The sequence below is a fragment of the Pieris brassicae genome, chromosome Z, assembly GCF_905147105.1.
Source record: "Pieris brassicae chromosome Z, ilPieBrab1.1, whole genome shotgun sequence".
In the NCBI taxonomy this organism is placed as follows: Eukaryota; Metazoa; Arthropoda; class Insecta; order Lepidoptera; family Pieridae; genus Pieris; species Pieris brassicae.
Window position 1 is genome coordinate 8,895,860 of NC_059680.1, and position 26,182 is coordinate 8,922,041.

General features: G+C 33.7%; 1 protein-coding gene across 5 annotated transcripts in view; it reads right to left on the minus strand.

The window, feature by feature from the left end:
• Nucleotides 1-26,182, minus strand: part of LOC123719001 (vacuolar protein sorting-associated protein 13B) — a 60,513-nt gene that overhangs the window by 4,154 nt on the left and 30,177 nt on the right. For 3 of the 5 annotated variants that reach the window (XM_045676058.1, XM_045676057.1, XM_045676056.1), the window contains exons 46-82: nt 25,665-25,875; nt 24,844-25,018; nt 24,321-24,466; nt 23,853-23,991; nt 22,822-22,945; nt 22,117-22,226; nt 21,493-21,671; nt 20,392-20,532; nt 19,621-19,813; nt 19,036-19,208; nt 18,732-18,808; nt 17,482-17,678; nt 16,499-16,611; nt 16,182-16,270; nt 15,939-16,069; nt 14,911-15,056; nt 12,918-13,043; nt 12,366-12,477; nt 11,401-11,577; nt 10,894-11,049; nt 9,855-9,956; nt 9,701-9,789; nt 9,041-9,224; nt 8,462-8,623; nt 7,739-7,898; nt 7,303-7,445; nt 6,466-6,531; nt 4,501-4,531; nt 4,285-4,382; nt 3,937-4,015; nt 3,401-3,478; nt 3,086-3,231; nt 2,335-2,566; nt 1,538-1,755; nt 841-976; nt 412-619; nt 233-303 (exon numbers count right to left, since the gene is read on the minus strand). In XM_045676058.1, coding sequence (XP_045532014.1) covers nt 233-303; nt 412-619; nt 841-976; nt 1,538-1,755; nt 2,335-2,566; nt 3,086-3,231; nt 3,401-3,478; nt 3,937-4,015; nt 4,285-4,382; nt 4,501-4,531; nt 6,466-6,531; nt 7,303-7,445; nt 7,739-7,898; nt 8,462-8,623; nt 9,041-9,224; nt 9,701-9,789; nt 9,855-9,956; nt 10,894-11,049; nt 11,401-11,577; nt 12,366-12,477; nt 12,918-13,043; nt 14,911-15,056; nt 15,939-16,069; nt 16,182-16,270; nt 16,499-16,611; nt 17,482-17,678; nt 18,732-18,808; nt 19,036-19,208; nt 19,621-19,813; nt 20,392-20,532; nt 21,493-21,671; nt 22,117-22,226; nt 22,822-22,945; nt 23,853-23,991; nt 24,321-24,466; nt 24,844-25,018; nt 25,665-25,875 — 5,118 coding nt within the window. The remainder of the gene's footprint in view (nt 1-232; nt 304-411; nt 620-840; nt 977-1,537; nt 1,756-2,334; nt 2,567-3,085; nt 3,232-3,400; nt 3,479-3,936; nt 4,016-4,284; nt 4,383-4,500; nt 4,532-6,465; nt 6,532-7,302; nt 7,446-7,738; nt 7,899-8,461; nt 8,624-9,040; nt 9,225-9,700; nt 9,790-9,854; nt 9,957-10,893; nt 11,050-11,400; nt 11,578-12,365; nt 12,478-12,917; nt 13,044-14,910; nt 15,057-15,938; nt 16,070-16,181; nt 16,271-16,498; nt 16,612-17,481; nt 17,679-18,731; nt 18,809-19,035; nt 19,209-19,620; nt 19,814-20,391; nt 20,533-21,492; nt 21,672-22,116; nt 22,227-22,821; nt 22,946-23,852; nt 23,992-24,320; nt 24,467-24,843; nt 25,019-25,664; nt 25,876-26,182) is intronic. The other 2 variants (XM_045676060.1, XM_045676061.1) reach the window with 2 other exon arrangements.

Here is a 26,182-nt window from a genome sequence, read left to right on the forward strand (position 1 = left end):
TGCAGTGAGATACAAAACAGATAATTGACGATTTGAGTACGTTACTGATTATATAAATGGAAAATTTAGAAAATATAAAACAAAAAGATTGGTTGATTCTCTAGATCTGTCTATATACTAGATTCATATAAATAAAATATTATACAATTTAATGACTATCATATTTAAAAGTATTTTTAACATCTATGTAACATTGCTGGTTCTTTTATTGCGATGATTTATATTCACTTACCTAATAAGGTAACAGCAAAGTTTGTCACGCCATCTACAATCCCGGCCATTAAACTTGGAGGTTGCCTTCTCCTAAAACAAGTTTTGGAAAAATTTAAAGTTTTCAAATACAAAATAACTTAATTTAAGACATACAAAACACGATTGGCTTACGAATTTACACAGTTATAAAGTACTTACCTCGCAGCAGCAGCCCGTCTTGTATGTTCCTCGTCACCCGCTAATATGTCTAAATTTCTCGCAACAGAGCGCGCGCATGCACTCAACGAACGCAGCAGGGCCGCGCTGGCTGCTGACGCGATCCCGCGTAATCCCCCACTCGCTTCGGCCACACGTGCTGCCACAGCCGCTGGGGAACCCAACAGCTCCAGACCACCAACTACCCAACCTAAATTTAAAAAAAAATTGCATACGTCACCCCCCGGGAAATGCGAACATATGCCTTATATTACTGATCCTACTATTAATTTGAAAAGTTTATCCCTAAGATTATTAGTTTCCGAGAAATGTGTATGAAAACATAGTAAAGTAACTGAATTTCAAGACACTTAAACTTGAAACTCGCTTTTTGTTTCATGAACTTTACGTTAATGATAGGAAACAACTAACCAGCTCCAAGTATAGCCGCAGATAGATAGTGTACAGTGAGAGCTCGAACCAAATTTTCCTGTGTCGTCATCACGTAGAGAAGTTCAAACTCACTAAGATGCAACGGGCTCTGATCCAAAGCTATATACATTCTTACCTAAAAATTAAATATTATATATTAGTATCGCACGTATTTTCACCTGTGTTTTTGCTAAGATTTCGAAGATTCCACCTGTTCAACAATAGTCGTTATAACCTCTGCCTAGTCATCCCACTCACTCAAAACTCTATACGTTCATACAGGTTAATGCGTTATAGGCAGTCGTGGCCAGATTTTTTTTATTATTCCTGATTAACTTTAGCTTTATCACACAAAGCAATCATAAGAAAGATAAAAATTGGTGACAAAAGTTGTCATTTAGAAATTTCCTAAAATTTTCTATACCAGCAAACAGATCCTGCACGCCAAACTCTTGTATTATCCTGCCGAGAATATAACCGAGTATCTCCGAGACACACGAATTAAATACATAAAGGAATTTTAATCAATAGAATATCAGTGATGGCCTAGTTCGGTTCTCACCCCTGATGTTGTAAGTTCGAACCCCGGTTGAACACCCATAAACTTTTCTTACTGCCTTTAGCACTCGCTCGAAGTAGAACATAAACAAAATCGACGGCGTGTGTATGCAATATTAGTGATACAAATAACACTTACAGCGGTATGCAATGTTAACGTTAACTGCAGTGGATGTATATAAAGTCGTTGTATAAGCAATGGCCTTGCAAGATAGTTGGCTTCGGTTAAAGCTTCGCTGTCTGAGCAAGGGTCAGCTGGTGGCATAACAACTCGAGCTAGTTCAATAAGGGCCGACACAAAGGCGTCTTCGATGTATAAGCCTAAGGGTCCAACTCGAGCCTCCAGCTTTGTTAGCTCTGAAATAGAAATCGCCAATACAAAATCTTGGATTGAAATTTATTCACTCTTTTCATTTCAAACAATTTATAGATAATATATTTTTGACTATTAAAAAACACGTAAAAACCTGTCTTTTCAAGAAAATATAACTACTTGTCACATTATTTGTGACAAGTAGTTATAATTTCGTATTGTATTTTTTTTTGTATTGTGATGTACGTTAAAACAAGTCATTATACTACTGTGCGTGTATATATACGTAAGGTGATTCAAATTGAAAACACTACAAACAGATGCTGTATATCTTGAATATTAATACTTAGCACTGAAAATGTTTAGGAAATGAAAAACGGCTTCATGTAGAACGTAGCCAATACTTTTATTGGTTTTCGAAGATATTTCCGTTATTCTCTACACACCACTGAGAAAAGCAGTGAGCTTAAATATAGAGAATTTTAGCCAATTACGAGTATTCCGATTTAAATTTAATTATATAAAAACTCAACCGATATAAATTATTATTAGTTTATAAAAACATTAAATATTTCACAAGAAAATTTTCTAGTAAATGTCAGGTTAGACAGTTGACAACTTACCATTATATGTATTTATGTCCGCAGTCCATCTGTCACGGCGAACCACGAGCAATAGTCTAGCTGTTTCCTCCATTAGATCGAACATATTTTCGTTCATATTCCATAGAGGAGGCCAAAGGTCTTCCGTTACTGGAGCATCTGTAGTAGCGACAACTGCGAAGTCGTAGTCTCCGCTCTCATATTGTGTGTTATCGATGTGAACGTTTGCAACTGTCAGCGTCGCTTTTTGTTTCTAGAACAACGAATAGGCGACATTTTAAATAAGTTAAACATATTGATTAAACTGTAAAACCTTGAGCCTGTATAAAACATGACTTTAAAATATCTTTTGAATCTTTGATTTACCAAAATATAATATAATAGACAAAACGGTCACAGATAAGCCGAATTGACAATAATGTAGTTTGCCAGTAAATAACATCGTCATCTGTGCAATCCTTATATTATCTTAGAATTTTATTTTGTCAGAGACTGTGTTTTTCGACACATTTGTGTAATTTAAGAATGACAATTAACTGGTTAAAAACTTGACGTTTGATTATATGGTACTATATTATGCTTCATATTTGGGTATAACAAGATGCCATTCAGGTTTTATAGTACTAAATAATTTTTGACACGTCTACAATATGCCACAACGTTGCCACAAATTGTCAGTACGTACTGTATTTAATCAATGTTTACAGAGAGAAGTGACTACAAGAACTCATTATTTTCAGAACGTTGAACGTCAAAATTATAACTAACTCACTCTGGAATTTTCTCTAGCCCATAACGATAATCGTTGCAATGTAAGAGCAAGGATTGGCAAATTGTCAGAAGCTTTTGCAAATGTTATGGTAACGCTGTCAACTAACGCTCGAATTCTGTCCACTTCGTTGCTCTTCTTTGACCATACTAAAACAAAATAAACAATTTATTTATTATTGCTATTCAATTCCGTCCCATCAATTTTTGTAAACTAATTTCAATAAATAGACACATTTATCTAAGACATTCTACAGAATTAGCTAATATTGCATATAACAAATAAACTATACAGAACTACAAAATTAAAATATCATACATTCAGTTTTCCAAGTCGTAGAGTTATAGGCATTCTGATCCATAAATACTATCTCTGCTTCTCTAACTTCCATTAAATCTACAAGTATAAGAAATCATAAGATTTTTTTTACAAGCGAAGTAATAACTACAGGCATTGGACTCGGAATTAATTAATAAATGTATAATAATCGGACTCGGCAAGACGAAATTTCATTGTAGTAACTAACATGTGGAATATTAGGTCAAGCGAGATATTTCCTCTTTTTCTCTTGTTTTATCCTGATTTATATAATATATAAAGGTATTAAACAGATTTTTGGAGAGATTATATGAAAGTTACCGGTTTTATAAGAAGCAAACGTTAAAATGAAAACAATTTTGTTTTGAAAGGCCAGTTATGTTATTACGTCTCCTCCACCGTAAGCTTACGATTGTTAATAAGATGATTGTATGTATAAGATCAATGATTGATGATGAATTAAATTTTCAATTAAAGAAATTTGTTTTTCAAATGAAAATTCTAGTCACTGAAATCGTAATTCTCAGTACACTCACCTTCAATATCATCCTTGACTGCTTGCGAAAAGTTTGCTAGAGAGGAATCGTCGAGCGTGTTCATTTTTGACGTGGATGCCTAATAAAGTAAATATTAATAGAAAATTAAATAAAGCAATGCCTAACACCACGCCTATCACTTAGTCAACTTATAAATGTCATGTAAGATGTCAGAACCGTTTTGGTTAATTGTCTAAATATTTAATTAACTTTAAATTATTAAAAATATTTTTTTTTGAGACACAATTAAGTTTTACATAAAATTGCGTACTGTACTGTTATACGAACGATGCGACGTCACCAATTTTAATAATATAAATGTAGTTCGATTTAAGTCATATGGTATACCTGTTCCGGTGGAGCCTGTAAAGATTTCTTCGGCTTGCTAGCTGCTGATTTGAACTTTTGCCTTGGTTTAGCATCTGATTCCGAATGCTTTGTGTGTACTGAAAATTTTAATATTTTTTTGGTTTTTACGAGTATAATTAAAATATATAAGCTTTTCCCTTAGCGCAATTAAATCATTTATAATAAATGTATAGATATAACAAAATATATACTCACGATAATTACTGACAGATGCCTGATTCTCAACCTGTAAGTTATTATAGATATTAATCCTTTCAATCGTAGCTAAATCAATGTAATTATTATTATTATTATTCTATATATAACTAGTCTAGCCGTAAATGCTATTACATAAAAACTTTTATTTTTTTCAACTTTTTAATTATTTTGAATTTGGAACACGTATATAATTTAAAAACTTAATTCGAATTTGCGCCATTTCACATATTTTTTCGTGTTCATTATCAAATTACAATATGGAATGGTTAATGGTAATATGGTTGGTATTGCAGTTATCGCCTTTCACAAAGTGGGTATGTAGACGTTGATCATATTCCAGTCACTTCAAAAGCTTGGTATCAGCCGTATGTTTGTATATCGTCAACAACACTTCTTCTGTCAAAGACCATAAAAGATCAGGGCGGCCGCATGCTGTTAGATCTACAAAGGCTGTTAATGGTGTTAAAGTCGGAAGTTATGGATTTCGACATTAGGAAGCAAAAAAATTTATCGCGATAATCAGGTGAAAAGCACAGAAATATCCTCTTTATCGACGAACGACAAAATTTCCACGATTTAGAAACACTACAACAAGCAAATTGATAAAGTGTATGCTCACTGGCTAAAGAAACTGCTCAAGTGGTCGGAAAGTTACAATGTGGTCAACATCCTACGTCAGTGATGGTGGAGTGTTGGGGCGTGTCTTATCAAGCAGTCAAAGAACTAACTTTTTGTGAAAAAGGAGTAAAATCTTCAGGCAAAGCGTATCAAGATACAGTCTTAGATCATGTTGTGAAGCCTCTCAGCAAAACCCTTTTTAAAAATACACCGTGGACTTTCCAGTAGGATTCCGCACCTGGACCACAAGCACGATCTTCCCAAGCCTGGCTTGAACCAAACGTTCCGGACTATATAAGAGCTGAAGACTGGCCCTCATCTAGCCCAAACCTCAACCCTTTAGACTTCAAATTATGGTCAGTTATGGAGAGCAGTGGGGAAATTTCCCTCGGAAGCAGTGCGTAAATTCATAGATTCGTGGCCAAACAGATTAAAGACCTGTATAAAAGCCAAAGCCAGAATATTCGAATAGAATATTTTTTGCTAAAACTTCAATAAATATGTAGGTATAAATTATAACAATATTACATTACTTCATTAAAAAAATCTGTCACATTTTGCTGGTCAAGAGCATCTCATATGCCTAATAGACATGCGAAACGATCCATCATTCCATTCGACGCTTCGTGTTCTGTTTTGAATTCACAACACGTGCTAAGCGTATGCACTCATATGCACGGTGCATATGATTGTATTGCTTCTGTCCTCGGTTCACATTCATTCGAATCATTTTATAACATCGTAAATATGAGAGAAGTATTACAAGTTTTAAAAAAAACTATTTATTTACATTATAACTATATAATATATACTATAGATATATTTTATTTGCCTTCACTTGACAATCTAATTCTTGAAACTTCTACTCATAAAACTAAATTGTACCACTCCTCATTTAGTGTGAAAAGTATCGTGATTTGGGATTCCTTACCTCTTGACATCAGACGAGCTCAGTCTTTAATTTCATTTGAGAAACTTCTTTTTGAGCATTTCTATTTTACCTATAGCAACTATATATATAGCTAATTACGAGCTTATAATATATATATAATGATTTATTATTATATCATTATGATTAGTAACTATAAGATTAGCTTTTACTTTATTATTATGTAGATTTGTGTTTAGTATTGTATAGTTCTAGTGCTATATGTCATTTTGTTTTTTTTTATTTTTCTATACTAGGGTTACCTGGCAGAAATAGCTTGTTAGAAGGCCGCCCGATCCCTAATAACTTATGCAACCTGTTATTAATATTTATATTTATGGGAGATTTTTAGTTAGGTCAGGTTTATGTCAGGAAAATGGTGTTATTTGAATTAATTGCATATTATTTAGACTTACTTTATCTTGAACTGGTTTTTGTACTTTCAAAAGTTGGCGGCGTATTTCACTGGCTGATAAATCATACTGAAAATAATATTAAATGATTATAATCATATTGTGACTAGATTTAAAAATTTAGATTATTATTAGTGTATATAGAACCAATGCACCGGATTAACAAGATAAAGGCATTCGAGATATGGTTTTTGGGATAAGAATGTTTTGAACAGCAAACACCATCAACTGAAAAGTATTAATAAGTCCATTCTCAACCAACTAAAGATCACGATAGGACTGTCGATTACTATTTACAAACGGGTGCTACTTTGGCCATATTGCCAGGAAAGAACCGAATAGTCTCCTATATTCTGGGGAAGAATGATTGCAGGAGAAGTCGGGTTCGATCGCCTACCCGTTGGTCTAACCAAATTAAGACAATTATGTGTCTCAAAAACCCTAATGCACAGAGACAAGCTGAGGATCAAGGCTGGAAGTCGACGTAACGGTTAGGCTTTTCAAGACAGGCACGACTTTCAGCGATGACGACTACGAAGAAGATAATAGAATCAATACAAACTGTTATTGGCTGTAAAAATTCAAATTAAACATTCATAATGTTAAAAATACACCAAAACGCTTCTCTAGACAAGATGGCGTCAGACAAAGCTGTAAATACGTACACAACTGTATTTTTCAGACATTCATTATCCTTCCGTCACTGTCGTTAGACTAATCCTAACCCGGTGACCGACGTATAAAAATCAATAATTGTTACAAGTTTACCTTCATAATTATTAAATTTAAATTAACCTCATGTTTTATATATATCCATACTATTAAATGGCTTTATCGTACCTGATCCACGTCTAATAGTTCGATAAGTGTAGTGTGAGGGTTGCATTTAATATTTAATTTTAACATGACACCGTTAGTAAGCTGTATCAAGGTTTCTCCATTGACAACCGCAAATGATTCACTCCAGTCTGGGTCTGATTCCTCTGTAAAAATACTAAAATTCACAAAAACAATTCGGTCGTTCACTGACTATTAATATGACGCTATTGATAGACAAAACAATATCATTACAAAAACTCTCGCTAAACTTACCTGTGGTTTTTTTGTAGTCTGTGGCTAAATTTGTTTTCATTAATAATATAGCTAATTAAGAATAAACGGTTTAACTACATGCCTAAACTTGCACAGCTGTCAAAGCTCTAATTAAATATTTACGTTTAAAGTGATATAGGTTTGTGTCTAATTATAGTGAATCTTTGGAGATATATAAAAATACCTCGTAATACGCCAACCAGCAACTGTTGCATCAAACTCTTTGTAAATATTTTAGGTGGATACGTATTATAATAACGTGGACAGCAATAAAATGTAGATGATTTTGCTTCTATGATACACCACCATTTTGCCCCAACGCACTCTCGAATACCAACTGGTTGCTGAAAATAATAATTTTGTTTTACGGCCCACTTTGAGAACGACATGCCAAATAACAAATTCCAAAGAAATCACTTTTTAAACGGATTGAAGCTATGTATTATTATTAAAACACATAGCTTCAATCCGTGGTCACGGTGACCACGCACGCTGTAAGGCACGCGAAACGTCGGAAAAAAATAAATTTTAAATTATGTACATAATTATAAATCTATAATAATAATACATAGCTTCAATCCGTTTAGAAAGTGTTTTCTTAATGTGTAAAAGCTATGTTATCAAAAGACAATACTAAATCCCAAAGATTTCTTTTGATCTAATGTTTTCCAATATATGCATAAAATAAAGATCTTTCTATACAAAATTACTAATGACACATTCAGTATGTATTAGAGAGTTCAGATGTCTATGGTTGGGCACAGGTTAGACGATGTATAATATTCGCGTTACCGAGTACAATTGACTAGATAGATATTTGCTTGCCTTATTGTGTAACTCATATATATACCTACAGTCATATCTAGATGATATGGTACATTTTATCCATGAAATTAAAAATACTTACCGGAGCATCAACGAACAGTTGGAATTCTTTACTATTTTCTGGTTCAGCAATAGCAAGGGGTTTCGCTGTGCGATTGCATATCAAGAATTGCGGGCAGGGATCTTCAGCCACGGTTATTATCCAACGACCCGCGTGTTGTTGCTGACATACGACGACTGGGATCTGAACATGTAATTTAATTACGAAATAAAAGTAACTGAAAATCTGTAAATTAGTGGTGAGTTAGGACGTGCGTTCAAAGCCTCAAAGTTTGTTCAAAGTTCAAATATATCTGGCTCAGAACGCTGATATTTTATATGCATTAATTACTGTAACAAACGTTTTATTAAAAAAAAGTATTTACAAGAGTGATAGTTTTCGTCCGTTCTACGACCTTGATTTGAGAAATAGTAAATGCATATTTAGAATTCTTTATTATTTTCTGACGTCGATAAGTGTACATCAAGTTACATTCATGAATGATATGAAAACATAAACTAATCAAAGAAATAGATGAACTATTACTTTTACATAGTTACTGCAGCTATAATTTAACTATATACTACAGGGTGAAAATTATTGAAGTTCCGGTATACGTACCAATCGGGTACCACAGCGCAAGGCTAGCGGTCGGCGAAAAGGAGACTTTCCTAAAAGTATGGGCGCGCCAGATTGCCCGGAGGTGTCATCTAGCGAGAGACATAGGAACGAGTTCAATTCGTCCACATAGTCGCCAAGCCATCGTTCTTGCAAAGCGAATTGCGTCAACGGCACACATTCCAGTCTAGTAAATATATGAAACTGTTACGCCAAGTACTGTCACTACTAAAATTTGTGTATTATGGAATGTCGTCTGTACTTCTTTGTGTTAAGGTGCATTTTTAAAAGATGTTATCGGTGTACACTGTGTGTTAGAATTGTATAATAATTTCTTGTTTCGTCCGTTGTCCTTAAAATTCTAGAAATCCTCGAGTAGGTAATTTCAGAGACTGGCACATTCTATGATTTATCATTCATTCAACAGGAACAGTCTAAGTATCGAAAGAAAACAATTCTTTAACAGGATTAGGAGGAGCTTTAATCCGGTTTAAAAAATTGTGTTCATTCAATGTGTAAAAGCTATGTTAACCAAAGACAAGTCTAAGTAAAATCAGTTCATCGTTTCTTTAATATCCGGTCTAAATAATATGTATTTATATTAAATTACTTTTCTGAGTACTCAATATCTTGTATCATTCTATAATAACATATTCCATCTACCTGTCTTCTAGTGCTGGATGTATTACTTTGTAACCCTTTGGCCGAAGAACAGAAACTTCTATTTCTTTTGGTACTGCAATGGTCGACACCTTCAAAAGAACAATGAGTGAAATAAGGGAAATATTAAGCTATATACATATATTTATTTACTTACAAAAAGCTCCATTTTAAGTAAGTTTCGAAAGGCAAACGACGATGTTATTCCAAACACATACATTGACTCCTCTATCTCAAGTGTCAAAGATAAAAGTGCTACCTGAAAATATACATACATTTAATAATAAACGTAATCTAATTAACTTTATTATGCAACGAATATAAAAACCCTCAAACAGTTAAGTTTAACAGATAAGAACGATCTTTCAGAAGAAATTTGGTCTTTAACTGCCCATCTTTAAAGTTATTAAGCGGGTTAAATTTCGGAGCCTATCACCGTTATTTATATTTACTTAAATATTAAAATGAATGAGACTGTATTACTGAAATTTTATTTAAAATGTATTTCCGTTTAACGTATAATACAGTCCATTCCCTATATTTATAAAATCAAATAATTTTCTGAGCCTATCACCGTTATTTATATTTACTTAAATATTTAAATGAATGAGAATGTGTTGCTGAAATTTTATTTAAAATGTATTTCCGTTTAACGTATAATAAAGTCAATTCATTATATTTATTGAATCTAATAATTTTTGGAAATGGAACGATGCACGACTTTCCGTTCCATTTCATTGTTTGATAGAACGCTTTCATTTTAAAATGGAATGTTTAGAATTCATGTAGATAGGCTATATAGTTACGACCTACATAACGCCGAACAATGGAGGACAACTAGTATAATAAATAATAATTAACTAAAAAAAACACACAACACCATTTGTTCTTCAATGAGAAATTTTAATACGAGTTTTCGTGCACGTATATTTTACTTTGTAAAAATGGCCTAGTGGCTCCAGCGTGCGACTCTCATCCCTAAGGCCGTGGGTTCTATTCCCGGCTGTGGCCAATGGATTTCATGTGTGCATTTAACACTCACTCGTACACATCGTGAGGAAACCTTAGATTACAGAAGGATGATCACCTAATTGACTATTTGAAAAAGAAAATGATCACGAAAAGGTTGTAGCGCTAATATTTTTGTTTAATAATACAGGTTTCGTATACTTAGACGTATACGTACGGTTACTTACTTTGTGATTGCAGTGTATTGCGCAGCGCGTGGGACGATCCAACCATATATGTTTAGGCGAAGGCTCTTCATATCGTCCGGGAATTTTACAATGCACTTCAAATTTTGTGCTCACAAAAGTTTCTCGGCCCATTTCGATAGACATGTAGAATGGTTTCTGCCAGAAATATACATTCTCAATCACTCGTTATAATTTTTTTTGTTAAGTAATTATTTACTAAGTTTTTGAACATATGAAAGATTTTTTTTAGGTGTAGCGGAATTAAGTAACCTTAAACATTATGATAAGGCTCCATTACAGATACCATTAGATGACGCATCTATTGTCCTAGTGGGTTAACGATAAAACAAAAATTTATTTTAGTAAAGTGTATCTATGAAATAGACGCTTATGGTCCTTATCTTTTCGTTTGTAGTTTTTAAACACATTTAGAACAAATAATATAATATTCACAAATCTCATTTTGGGGGAAAAAAGGTCTATTACATTTTAATAAAATTCACTTACATCAATTATATTGTTAGAAGCCGCAATTGCCACGCCGGGTTCAATCTTGCAAACCGGCGCCCCATCATGTGATCGTAAAGTTAAGGGGATTGTCGACGCATTCGCGAACAAGACTTGAGGTAACAATCGCAATTCTAGCGAACAACCACCACCCACACGTACAGGTACATAGCAAACCTAAAAAAAAAACAACGAATACTATTTGCTATGGAATAAAAGCCGTAACACAAAGTATTATTTAGTTAATCACGGGAATTGAACTTTGAAACAGCTTAGAGTTGTACGTTTTTTAACACACGCAAAGTGAGTTAAAAGAGAGTGTGGAAAAACATGGGTTACACCCAAATAGAGCAGTGTTGGCCCAGTGGCTTCAACGTGCTACCCTCAACATCATCCCTGAAGGGCATTCAAAAAAATCTATAGAACGCTTGACATCGTGTTTTTTTAAAAGGCGGCCAACGAACTCGCTACTGTAATAAATTGGCCCAATAAGAAATCAATAGAAACATTTGAATTAAGTCAAAATAAGTGAAAACTTTTATTACTAATAAAAAATCCTCCATCAGTCTTCAAGCTAGCTACGAACTAGCTAGTTCGTTCTACGGACCTGGGACAAACCTCGTTCAGAGGTAGGCTATTACAAAAAAGAAACAGCACTCGCGAGCCCATTGAGAGTGACCATGGGCGTATCACTTAATATCAGGGGAGCCTACTGCCCGTTAGCTCCCTGTTCTAAAAACTAAAAAATCCACTTGTACATAAAATAAAAATCAAGACGGCAAGACCTTTATAGGGTTGAACTGCTTCTAATTTTTTTTATAATTTATTGTAAGTACAAATTTCTACATACGAATGTTGCAGTGTTTTATAAAGGTTTGTTTTTGTACAAATCTGTTATTATGGTACTACACCAATGTAGTACAATATAATTTTTATTATACATAAAATATTAAATTTTAACATACATTTATAGCGGTTTTGGGTTGCAATAACGCTGGTTTCCAAGCACCAGCCCAATGGTTTCTAACCAATGTGTGTGGCCACGTCGATTTGGCATCAAGGCCGGATCTGCTCAACCTATGATAATTACCAAAATAATAAAAAAATATAAACTATCGTATTGTCATTTAAAATCTGTATAATTTTTTGTTATATAACTATACATTTCTACACTTTCTTTCCTGTATGATGGTATAAGAGAGACTTCGATATCGACAAGAAGGAAGTTAATAAATGCAATTTCAGTTTAAACAAAAACAATCTTACGTGAAAAAGTAAAATCGTGTTTTAAATCAACTTAAATAAACTAACTATATATATGACATTGTAAATAATATTACATCTTAAGGTATAGTTAAGGTTTCATCAATATCGGTTCAGTACTTTTTTAGATATAGATCATTCTGAACACGTATATATAGAATAGAATATCATGTTAATAGGTATTAAGTAGATTAGATATTCTTTTCTAAATGAAAGAATAAAATCAAATATATATCTTACGATAAGAACTATACCATTGTTTGATTGCATCAAGGTGTTCATCAACAGTCTGTACGGGTGGGTGTTCCTCAAAAACAGGTGAATTAGAGTTCTCGTAGCGCAGTTCTAGTTCATTTTTCGTCACCTGATACTCGAAGTCCCTAAATTTACATTTAACTTATATTAAAACAATAACGGTAGTATGAAAAAAAACCTCTTAATTACACAACGGAATGTATTTGAAAAAATCTAATTAAATTTAAAATAAACTATTCTACCCTTATTATATTCATTATAACGTGAATATAATAAAAATTATGAGCCGTCACGGAAATCCTGGTTGATATGAAACATTGAACAGATTGCGACAGGAAATAAATATAGGAAAACTAATAAAACATGAATTATTGTCTTTTGTATACACATTAAGAAAAACACTTTTTGAACGGATTGAAGCCATGTATTATTATTAACCGTTACTAATATTATTTAAGTCACCGTGACCACGCACGCTGAAAAGCACGCGAAACGTCGGAAAAAATTTAAAATTTAGAAATATGTAAATAATTATAAGTTTTTATGAGGTGTATAATTCTGCTCAGTTTGGTTTTGGCCTTGTTAATGAATGGTTGAGAGGCAACGGCCTTACGCTTAATTTTGATAAAACAAAATTTATGCCCTTCTCTATTAAAAACGTTCCGTCTCACATTCATGATTATTTTTCTATCACAGCCCATACTTGCTCTTCAAATCAACTCTGCCATTGCAAAAGCATCTCCATTGCCTATAGTGTTAAGTATTTGGGTGTAGTTATCGATAGTAACTTGAGTTTTAATTCTCACGTGGATCTTCTCTCATGCAGAACTCGTAAACTCATTTACATCTTTAAAACTTTAAGACTTATAGCAGACAATAGAATTGTTAAAGTAGTATATCAGGCTTTATGTCAGTCAATTTTAAGCTATTGTATCACTGTGTGGGGAGGTACTTTCAAAACCAATCTACTAAAACTTGAAAGAGCCCAACGAGCAGTGTTAAAAGTAAGTCATTCCTTACCGTTTCTTTTTCCCACTAAAGAGCTTTATGCCCTAGCCGATGTGTTAACAATTCGTCAATTATTTATTCTCAACACAGTTTTAAAACAACATTATAAAACTAGTTACGACCCCGAATTAAATATAAACAAGCGGATTAAACATAAAGTTTGCTGTCGTATTACACGATGGACAACTTCTTTCTCGCAAAGATTCTTTGGTTTCCTAGGCTGTTACCTGTATAATAAATTAAATGAAAAAATTAACATTTACCCACTATCGAAATATGAATGTAAAAAAATGGTTACTAATTGGCTGAAGACGTTGAGTTATGATGAAACAGAAGATTTAATAACTGTTACTCTGTAACACACCCACTCGCCCACACATACACACACACACGCACGCGCACACACACACACACACGCGCGCACACACACAGACACAAACACACACCAAATTTATTTTTACGACTCCGTTTCTATTTTTTTTTCCTTTAGCACTTGCTTATTTTCTTCTATTGTATCTTATGACAATGACCTGATTGTACGTGTTCCGGTCCGGTGGTGGAGAGGCTGGCTATCTGTCACTCAGGTCTCCTGTTACAGAGACCAGTCTCTCACATACACTTCCAAATGTTATGATCTTAGTTTAATCATAATAACCTGCTATGTATGTATATGTGAGAGAAGAAATAAAGATTATTATTATTTATTATTATTAATAATACCGTCAATCCGTTAAAAAAGTGTTTTTCTTAATAAAACATGAAGTTTTTTTTTTATTTTTCCAGAAAATGGTGACCTATTTAACAAAAAAAAAATCATTAAAAATTAATTTCAAATTTCGACAGCTAAATTCTTTTATATTATATATGTTTTAATTTCTGTTATCGTATTGCGATTTTATCGTTTTCCGTGGATATAGACATTTTACAGCAAAAGCTTTAACTTTATTGAGACAAAAACTGAATTGAAACTTATTTTATACAAACCTATATTGTAGAGAAATAAAATTCTTGTCAGTCGACTTGCCATAAGTCGATATATGCGTACAAGCTCCACGACCCGGAGCCGTCTGCATCCTTACATACAGCGGCTTTGAATCTGCATCGGGACTATAGTCCGATGTTATTGTCATCTATAGAAAATATACTATTATTATTAAATTTATTTCTGTGTTGACACGATCAATAATGTTAGCTGAAGATACAAGCGATTTAACCAGTGTTCTACTCAGCAGTGAAGCAGCGTGAGGCAACCGGCATGTCAAGAAAAAAAAACTGATCCAAAAACCTCATGGCCTCAAATTGCTGTACCTATTTCGTGAACATTTATTGATTGATTTTTAATAAGCAACTGATCAGGCTTCAGTACACACGTTTACGATTGTTACAATTGTTAAGGATAGAGTAAAAATCTATTAGTAACAGCCGGGATTCAACGGACATAAGAGGCGCACGTTTAAGCCACTAGACCAAAAATTATTTCTGGACACGTCTATAAGAACATTAATCAAGAAAACAGATACAAAAATCAGGGACCCAAAGATTAAGGGAACGAGCTAATGCCGTACAATTTGCTCACTTATAGCTTTCTCGTTTCATAAGCGTGGCGATTACTTAAATCTTCGAAATGACTTCTTAATAATAAACCAGGCACAGGCGCTCTCTACTGTATTAATAAATATTTAGGGGAGAATTAATAAAGTGCAGTGTCGCACGCACTACTTCCAAATTCATTGCTGTTATTTTTTTAAATAAATATTACGTCAAGTTCATAAAAAATATGTATATCATACATGGTTAATAGAGTAAAAATAATGTTCTCTATTAATTTAAGTATTCCTCAACTCACTAATAGTACATATCTTAATCAAGGAAAACATCAACTGTACCGTATCGGTATCTACTCAAAATATAACTAAAAAAAAATTAAAAAAAAAACCTTGCATCACTTGGTTAAAATTCTGACGACAATACAAATTTAGTGAATTTCCTAATCATTTATAATGCATACATACATTCATATCCAGTGGTAGTTCTGAAGTCAGCATATATAAAGGCCAAAATGTCGCGATAAATCGTCCATCTGATCGTCCTCGAACTACGCGGCACCACACCGCTATAAACGGGATTTCGCCTTGATGAGGAACTGGAAATTTACATAATTAGAACATATCAAGTAATCTAATTAAAAACGTATCGAATTATTAATAATATATTTGTGTGAGCGACGACGCAATTAAAATAAATGTTTTATTTACTTTTCACAAGCCATTGCAAGTTTCTTCTTCGACATTCTTGCACAGGTATATCCCCGGACCAACCAGATTCCTCCGCTGTTAATTTCACTCTGAAAGAAAAATAAAATGCATTCGTTTCAAAAACAATAATTATTTCTCTAAATTTCAAACATAATATGATAAATTTGTGTGTATTTTCAATTAAGCTTAGTTGTACGACTTGTAAGCTATTTTATTTTTTACTTTAGGCAGTGATTTTGACATGCAAAACACGGAAAATTTACTGTGAAATGCAACATTAATAATTATGACGTTAAAGATATATACACATTCCTTACTTGAGAGAAGCAAGTCCTGGGCCACATAGAACACTGAGACCAACGGTTTCAGGATTTAAAACTCCAGCTGTGATGGTTTGCCAAGGGTTAGCCGTCATATTCCGATATCGGACCTACACGTAAACAAAATCATTATGAATAATAAAACTAACCACGGAAATTAAATTCCATATATCAGCTTAGGGAGCGTTCAAGTATTACGTGACGAATTTTGAGGGGGGGTCCTCTTGTAAAACGTTACGATGCGGGGGGGGGGGGATTGAATTACGCGTAATTGATATTATTTTCCACTTTTCAGTACTTTACACCACATAATGGTTAGTTTTAAATGTAAAGAGTCACTGGGGTTGTTCACGAAACGTTTTACTATTGGATACAGAGAACGTGACGGCGCGATGCATGGGGGGGGGGGGGGGTGTCAAGAAGCTCCAAAAATTGCGTGACGTCATACTTGAACGCTGTCTTACCAGCAGAATACGCAATTTACGGTACCACTTACTATCAAGTGAGCCTAATTGCATTAAGCGGATTTTATTTAGTTTTTCAAACAAAACTTATTTTATAATATTTTGTCTTTGCCAATTAAGTAAGGGAAAATGGGTCTGTTACATAACTAAATAATTTTTATATTTATTAAACACGTATGAAATACCGAGTGCAAATCATTTGTTATTACTATCCAACCTTATTATACGCGCAAATATCTACTAGCAGTACTACTCTGACATAGGGCAAACTGTCTAAAGCGTATTTGTTGACATACGGGAGTCGTAGTTTGTGCAGTTTCGTTTCGAAATCACATCCTAAGATATTGACGCACAAAACCAATCAAGTAATTTAGTCATATAACAGAAGACAAATAATTAACATTGGATAAATATAGGAACAGTATCAACATTAGAAAAAATACAGTACAATATAATTTTTTATTAAAAAACCAAAGCTAGGTGTGTTTAAAGGTTCTGTTATGCTTAATACATTACCATATACATAAGAGGTTGCCTCAAAACGTTGACTAGACGCACACGACCCGACAAGAACATATCCCTTCTCGCCCCCGTACTTTTTACACGCACATAGAGCGTTACAGTCGTCTTTTCTTGAGCATCCTTTTCACTGGGTCCATCCTCAGAGAAGTTTTCTAGAACCACCTTGCAGGAACCCTCTTTAAAATCTATACCTGATTACAAAAATGTAAATATGTAGTCTGTGATTCTCAAAAGAACTGTTTATGCGTGCTGTGTTTGACTTTCTAGAATACTTCTTTAGCGATCGCGATGACATGTATAAAAATGTTCATCCTAACTAGATTAATAGTTTAGGTTTTGTGTACGGTAATTGTGTACCAGTACTAAAGGGTGTCTCAGTAAGAGTGCACTTTTTCATTTCAAAATAAAAACAATTATTGTATGACAGAGTTGTAATATTTTTAGTGTATTGTAAAGAAGACATGTCCCGATTAAGTATGTAATAAAATATTCGGCAAATGATCCTTACGGATTCAATGACAGGCCATTACGCTTTTCATGAAATTTTCCATGACTTGCACAGAGATGTGGCGATGAGGCGTTTTTTTTTCGATTAGTTCGGAATTGTTTCGGGTTTATGCAAATAATTCAGTGCAGGTTTGAGCTCTTGATTTAACTGAATCTTGTACGCATGAAGGTGGAGGTCTTTAATCAAAATTCGCTGCGTAGTGCTTATTGAAATTTGACCTTATTGAGAACGATGTCGAATTGATGTTTTCGGGTTTTCGGCGACACTCTCGTTTACAGCAGCAATGTTTTCAAAACACCGACCGGTACGTCGACGCAAGGTATTCTAATTATCCATAATTGATCCATTTTCTTCATAGTTTTTTACCACTCTACGAATGGAGCTCTTTCTCGGCTGAAAAATTGGCTAAGTTTGCGAGCGGTTTCAGCGTTTCCCATTTTTGTAATGAGTTTTCATAATTATAACGCGTTGTTCTTTCGGAAAGCGCTCCATTTTTAATAATCGGAATAAACACAGTTGACATCTGTCAAATTTCAGAGTTGCAACTTGCATGAAAAAAAAATATTCAAATTTTAAAAAGTGCACTCTTACTGAGACAGCCTATATAACACCATGACATGTGCGGATCTATGGTTCATCATCATCGGATCAAGAATATATTTTCCATATATTTTAGATATCTCCTAATTTGAGAATAATAATAATTATTATATGACAATATTAAAATAAAACTAACTGTTCGACCAATGCCAATCCGTACATGGCCCAGCAAAAGCGAAACGTAGCTTTTTAGGAGCTAATGGAATGCGCCATCTGTTGAGAAGAAAGCAAATATTTTAACAAATCTATTTCAATCTGAAACTAGAGAAAATATTATTCCCTTAGAAGGCTTGTAATTGTTTGAACCATTCGCGATTTAAGTAATTAGTTATTTCAAGTAAATAATTTAAATACAATAAATACGCAAACTAGTTATGAAGAATAAAAAGTGTACATATACGTGTTAAAAGTATACAAATATTTTTGTCGAAAAACCTTACCTGTACGCAAGACTCACGCCAGGTCCAACTGGAACGACTTCTTTCGTGGTCTCTTGTCCAATTCTTAAGGCTACACTACATTGGTTATGAACCCAAAGCGCCACACGGCCGTCTAAAGCTTCGACGGGACTGGCTGGCTGTTTTGCGTGTATATTAACGTGGCTTTTGAATTTCTGCAATTAAACCAATAATAAAGCCAAATAAATACTAAAAGGAGTCATTTGTCTCCGTCTGACAAATAATGTTTATGCTTTGGTGAAACGAGACAGTGATTGGAAATATTGGGCGGAGTTTTTAGAAGTATAGAACTTTGTTCTACATCATTAGAAAAAATATAACGTCCTGTCACTTGATTTATGCCTCGTAGATCAATCAGGATTTGCTTTTCAAAAGAAGGCCCAATTGTATTTGCTTATGAAGCGGCTTTCATAACAAAAATTTTTCGTGGCTAAAAGGGTACAAAAATACTGCACTAAATTTGAAATTATTTTCCAGCATTGTATGCAGAAATTACGTGGTTAATAATATTTTTTTTACAAAAACTAATACATTCTAAGGAACATTTTACATAGCAAACTATCACACCTGATTGTATGCATTGGTCCAATCATCTATTAGCGCTCGTACAGTGTATACACGCGGTACATTCATCGCTATGGATATTTTTCCTGCTCGTACATTGAGGCGAGGCATTTGCTCTAAATAAATTACGCCTTGGGCTCGAAATTCTTCCAAGAATGGCTCCAAAGTACCAGTCGAACTGTTTAGTATATCACTTCTGAAATACAGATCGTCAATATTAGTGCGAGATTATATTCCTTTCGGACAAAATGTTGTATTTGTAAAATCTCAAAAAAAATTGTATTTACTAAATAGTCCTTTTATTACAACATCCATGTACATTGTAACAGTTTCTTTTTATAATTATTATATATATATATATATTAATAAATCTAGAGTTTTCCCTTAAGATAACGCTGCCCTTTCAAAACTTCCAACAAAATATTAATTTTAAAACCATAGGTTATATATATATATATATATATAATTATTAATATTACATGTATGAGTCATAAATATCAAATAAAAAAGTAATAATAACTTACGACATTTTTTTTTATATTATGGCAATAGTTTTAAACTTTATGCCAGTTTCAGGTAAAAGGTTGGAAAACTACACGCGAGAAAAAATAAACAAAGACATCAAAAGTAAACAAAGGGATAAGCTAGTTAAAAACAAAATATGTACATAAACATATTACATCTTAATATTATTATTGATTATGAAAGAAGATAATACATTATGATACAATAAAGGATAAAGCAAAAGGCAGGAGATTTTAGTCGGAAACTTACGACAATTCAGCGTCAAACACGACTTTCGGTGTCGAAGCGATGAATAAATAAGCAGCTGTATCCGTTAGGCGTACATTTGCAACACGATGACTGCGACATAAAGGGCGAGACACATAATAACCTTCTAGAAGTCTTGCCTCTCTGAAAAAAATATGTTTGCGAATTCCGGCTATTTACATACTATGCATTGACAAAGATATTTTAATGTGGTTCCAATATAAAACTAGAATTTGGAAAATAAAGACTGTTTCGATTCGGTTTTGTGTCTATGGCTCGGTCTGTACATGGTAATGTATTAATGAAATCTCTAAACAGTGCATTTAAGACTTTTATTTTGTTCTGTATAAAACTGTTTTTGCAATAATTTGAAGATAATTTATTGGTCATTAGAGTCATGATGAGACTTTATGGCTGCTTTATGTTATGAGGCGTAGAAAACAAATTTAGAATACGAACTAGGTAATCTTAACATTTGCATCGAACTATACGGGCAAGGAGCACCCTACGCGTAGTGGCCTACATGCGACTCTCATGTTGACGTCGAAGGTTCAAATCCTGATGCACCAATGGACTTTTCTATGTGCCCATTTGACACACTCGTACGGTGAAGGATAAAAATTGTGAGAATTTTGACATACACCGAAAGCTACCTACTTGCTTAAATAAAAAGAAAGTGGTCACGGAAAAGATACAGTATTCTGAGGCCCACTTGTAGCGTTTTTTTAATACAAGTGGCCTTGTTAAGACAAGAGAAAACCATTTTTTTATAACCTTAAACATAATATACTTCTATGAGGACTAGCGTTTAAACTACGCCTAGCCTGTATCCTACTCTTCCAGTGTCAATAAGAAATTGGTTAAGTTGTTTGTTATTAGGTGTTTATTAATTTTATTGTTTATTAAACTAAATGAGGGTAGAATCTATTTAAGTTGTTGCAATGGGTGAGACCATAAGTGTGAATTTCGATAAAGATTTTTAAGTCTTGTGGAGTAGAAATTTGAATACGATGTATGAATTTAGTGTTTATTTAGGTAATTTATGGATAACTTTAACTTTGGTCACAATAGAGAATGTTTGTAAATAGATAAATAAAATCAAACCTGTTTATTATTGGCATCGAGTTGTGGACATTAAGTTCAAAACAGGAAAGCTTAAGGGCTAATTTCAGGCGTGGTAGTACACGGGGTGCAAATGTTGAGTCAATTCTTAGAACTCCGAATAAGTGCTGACCCGTCACGGCTTTACTCCCGTAGTGCATTTCAATTGGCGGATCGTAAGCCTGTAATATACACTTTATTGTTCATCAAGCGCTATGATAGCGTTTTTCGTTCTAGAAAGTATTTTGAATCCTTTAAATGAATCAACTTGATATATATAATATAACGACATTATTTTCACGCTTTTGTTTTTAAGACCTATATTGAAATGAATATTGCATGCAATATTAATTTTCTAGTAATTACTTCTAATAGATTCTTCACTTGAATTATTATATTAACATCATCTTTCTGGATTTGTATTAAAGTCCATTTTACATTGTACAATTCGTCCTGGTCAAAGGTAATAGATATTTTTCACGTTTTTCTGAGTTTCAACTTTGGAGTGCCTCTCTTTTAACGTTCCGCCTTAATACCAAAATCAATAACATTCAAAGCCGGAAAGTGGGAAATTCACAAGCATCTATGATGAACTATATAATAACTGTTTGTCCTAATTGAACTTACCATTGGATCCCGTCCAGGTAAAAATTTAAAGATATCAAACTTGTAGTTTGTGGGATTGGTCGTGTGATGGGAACTGACTTTTACTCGCCACAGACACGCAAAAACCGCTTCTGAAATTTATAATTTGGCGTAACAGTACTATAGAATAATTCAAAATGTTTGAACTTTGAATTAACAGAAACAAGCAATGTTTGCGATAAAAGCTTAAATTCCCAAACATATAAGAATTTGTTGAGCAGTGTTGGCGTAGTGGCTTCAACGTGCGACTTTGTCCCTGAGGTTTTAAGTTCGATCCCCGGCTGTACACCAATAGATTTTCTTTATATGTGCTCAATTAACACACGCTCAAACGGAGAAGGAAAACATCGTGAGGAAAACGGCTTGCCTTAGACCCAAGAAAGTCGACGGCGTGTGTCAGGCACAGAAGGCTGTTCACCTACTTGCCTATTAGATTGACAAATGATCACGAAACCGATACAGAAATTTGAGGCCCAGACCTAAAAAGGTTGTAGTGCCATTGATATATATTTTTTATAAGAGTTTGTTATAACTGATCCACTTTAAAAAAAGGAACGTTACTTCATTTACGTCACCAAAAATAGATAGATAGGGGGGCAAAGATGAACAGAAATTTACAAATTAAAAAGATAAGATCGTTGTCAAACGGGCTCATTACTAATAAACCTTTGAGGCAATACGACATACCTGAAGGTTTAAATTCCATTTGATACTCTGTGACCTCCGAAATAGGTATCTTAAAGGCAGCCTGTCTTTCCCATCGACTAAGCAGAGAAGAATAAAGTTCGAGTACGCATTCCGTGTCTGTATCCTGTAAATTATAATTTTGTCACATGCATAGGATATTTTTAAGATTAAGGAAAATCGAGGTGACAGGTCTGGAATGGAAGGACCATTTGATTATTTTGTGCTAAATTAATATTTTAGGGCTGTATTTCAGTTTAAATGTAATAAACTAATTGAGTCCTATTTTGTTTCCTAAAACAAGTAATGTACTCATTTCACCGTAAACTCAGTCTTTTTTATGTAATAGGAGGCATACAGGCAGGAGGCTCACCTGATGTTAAGTGTACGTTGTACGTTGCCGGCCTTTTAAGAATTGGTACGCTCTTTTCTTGATGGACCCTATGTCGAATTGGTTCGGAAATACTTTAGTGGGCAGCTGGTTCCACATAGTGGTGGTGCGCGGCAAAATTGCCTTAGAAAACGCTCAGTTGTGGAACGACAGACGTCGAGGTGAAACGGATGGTATTTTGTATTTTGCCTTAACGTCCAATAATGAAACTCAGCTGCAGGTATTAGACCGAATAACTCTTCTAGACACTCTCCACAATTTAACGAGATACGACTGGGTACATCGATTAAAATTATTCAATTTCCGTACAGTTTTGAATCCTTGATAAACAATTACATAATGTCGGATTAAAACTTGATTAAGACAGGGTTGAGCATTGTTGGTCTAACTTTGCGATTCTCACCCCTAACGTCGAACCTCGTACGTGCACAGATGGGTTTTCTATGTGCGCATATATAACTCGCTTGTACGGTAAATGGAAAATGCCTTAAACTAAAAACAACCAGCGTACTTAAGCTATTTTCTTCAAACAGACATTAAAATATACCCAAATCTGAGACCAAAACCAAGGGTTATAGCGTCACTGATTTATTTATGGCTGAGAGGTCCGTGAAAAACATATAAGAATGTTCGAAAGCTTTACCTGATCTGGTATAGGAGATATTGTAAGCTTAGTGATAGCCCTAGGATGAGGGTACCTCCACATTACGCGGTCTTCTTGAATTAATATTTGGTAAGCCATCGGTACGGGTCCATCTTTAACTATCTTGAACGCACCGCTCCTAAAAAGATATGTCTTTTAAATAAAATTCCAAATATCTTCGTCACTGGTGCCAATTGGTAAGTTATCTTTAAAAAATCCCATTCAACGACTGACTTACATTTAATTAAAAAAATATATTATTAATAATATTTTCTACCATTACAGCAACTTAACTCAATGAAAAATAAATAATGTCGGTCGGCTGGTCTTTAAGTTCGTGCGCGCGCGCTGCACAACTAGCGAGGGTTGCCGTTTTCCAAGCCTTGTCCAGTGCTCGCAGCCCCTGCCTTTGTAACACATCTGTATGGGTTATACCTATATCCCTCCGTATCCGTAAGGTATTCTCACCTAAAGTCATCCGAATAAAAATGATCCATAACTTCAGAGTCGGTGTATGCCATGGTGGGTTTGTTAATAAAACTGCTACTTTGTGTAATAGTTGGTAGGCTGTTCGTTGATATTGTTTCAATATCAGCTTCCAAGTGTTCCGACTGCTGAAATCATGTTTTTTTATTCTATTAAAGCACTCCATGTTATAAAATACATATTAACTTAATAACTACTAATTCACCCAATGGGTTAGATACCGGATAGGTGTCAATTTTTGATAGTAAAAGTTTAATTTCAGGCATACACAATGTGAAAATATCATAATTATTTAATAAATGATACGCTCAATTGCGTTACTATTTTACTCAAGAAAATTCACGATTCGGATGTATATACAGATTTATATATATTCGTCTACAAATTTTATTTAAAAAAAATATCTTTATAATTTTCTATATTCAAAATTAGTTAAAATTCTAAATAGCGGAGCCAATTTAAGATCACATTTGGTATCGATCTTCTATCATAATAATGAACAAACCTCATCCATCAAGTCCCGCAAAGCTTCGTTCAGTTTATGCACAACATCTAAGTCCTCCGGTCTTATATCAAGGATGACCTGGTCCAGATCAATTCCCAAACGAACAGTAGGCTCACGGGCAGAAAGATTATTTTCAAGTCGACGCCACGCTTCCCACGTTGCACTAAAATGAACGCTGTAATGAGAAATAAAATTAATGTAACATCAAATTTGTTAGAAATTAAGATAGCATTACAAACTCCTTTGAGCACTTTTTTGATAAGTCTATACAAATTCTATTCAATCAATTTTTATTCGGCATATCGTAATGTATATATTTTCGAGTTTTTTTTCCCTTGGTGGACGGATGGAGCAATTGCGATAATTTATCATCTGTTGTTTATTGTCTGAAGGAGTTTCTTATGAATGAAAATATTAGGGAACTTGAGCGGAAAATTAGACAATTTAGGAAAACTTAACGACAATATTAATACTGTGAGTTGTTTGAAAAAATGCCAGAGAAGCTGAATGCGCGTTACAAATATCATTTAACACAGCATTACAATAATAAACACTATATTTTTCAATTTTAATTATTTTTATTAATGATACCAATTGGAATTAAATATTCATAGGAAAATACGATAACGTTTGTTTTCATGCATTTTTAGAATACTTTTATTGAACGCTACTTGAGAGGCTCTCATGAGTTCAGTATAAATGTTAGACAAATATTGTAAATTACAGATTATTAGTAATTATATTTTTTTTGATGTTATCAACAACAAGATTTTGTTGTTGTTATCAAAAATATAAAAAAAATTAAATAAATAAAAAATTACCCGACAACCATAGGCTGTAACAAATGTAATATTTCACTTGATGATCCAACGGTCACTCTTTGTATACAAAATAGTACTTTGCAGGTTAATCTATCTGGCTTTTTCCCTGCTCCGAGCTGAAGGGATGATATTTTGCAACTAATGGAACACATTTCACTCTTAAGGTCTATGCTACTGGTCTTCACTGTTATATTTTCAACTCTGTTTAGAACTGAAAAGAATGTATCAATAAGATGTCACTCAACCAATAAATTCTGTCTTCCGCAAACACAATACGTCAGAAAAAGACGAATGAGTACGTCAGCTAAAAGCATCAGTGTTAGCGTCGTTATTTGTAGAATTTACATGAACACTTTTAGTTTATTTCTGTAAATTGGAAGATATACTTTATTGTATATAGTACTACCAAAGCATGCGAAACGATCACGCTATCAAAGGATTGACAACTATATGGTTTAAAAAATACAGATGAGAACAAATAGGCTAAACTAAATTAGATATAAACTTACTTAATCACA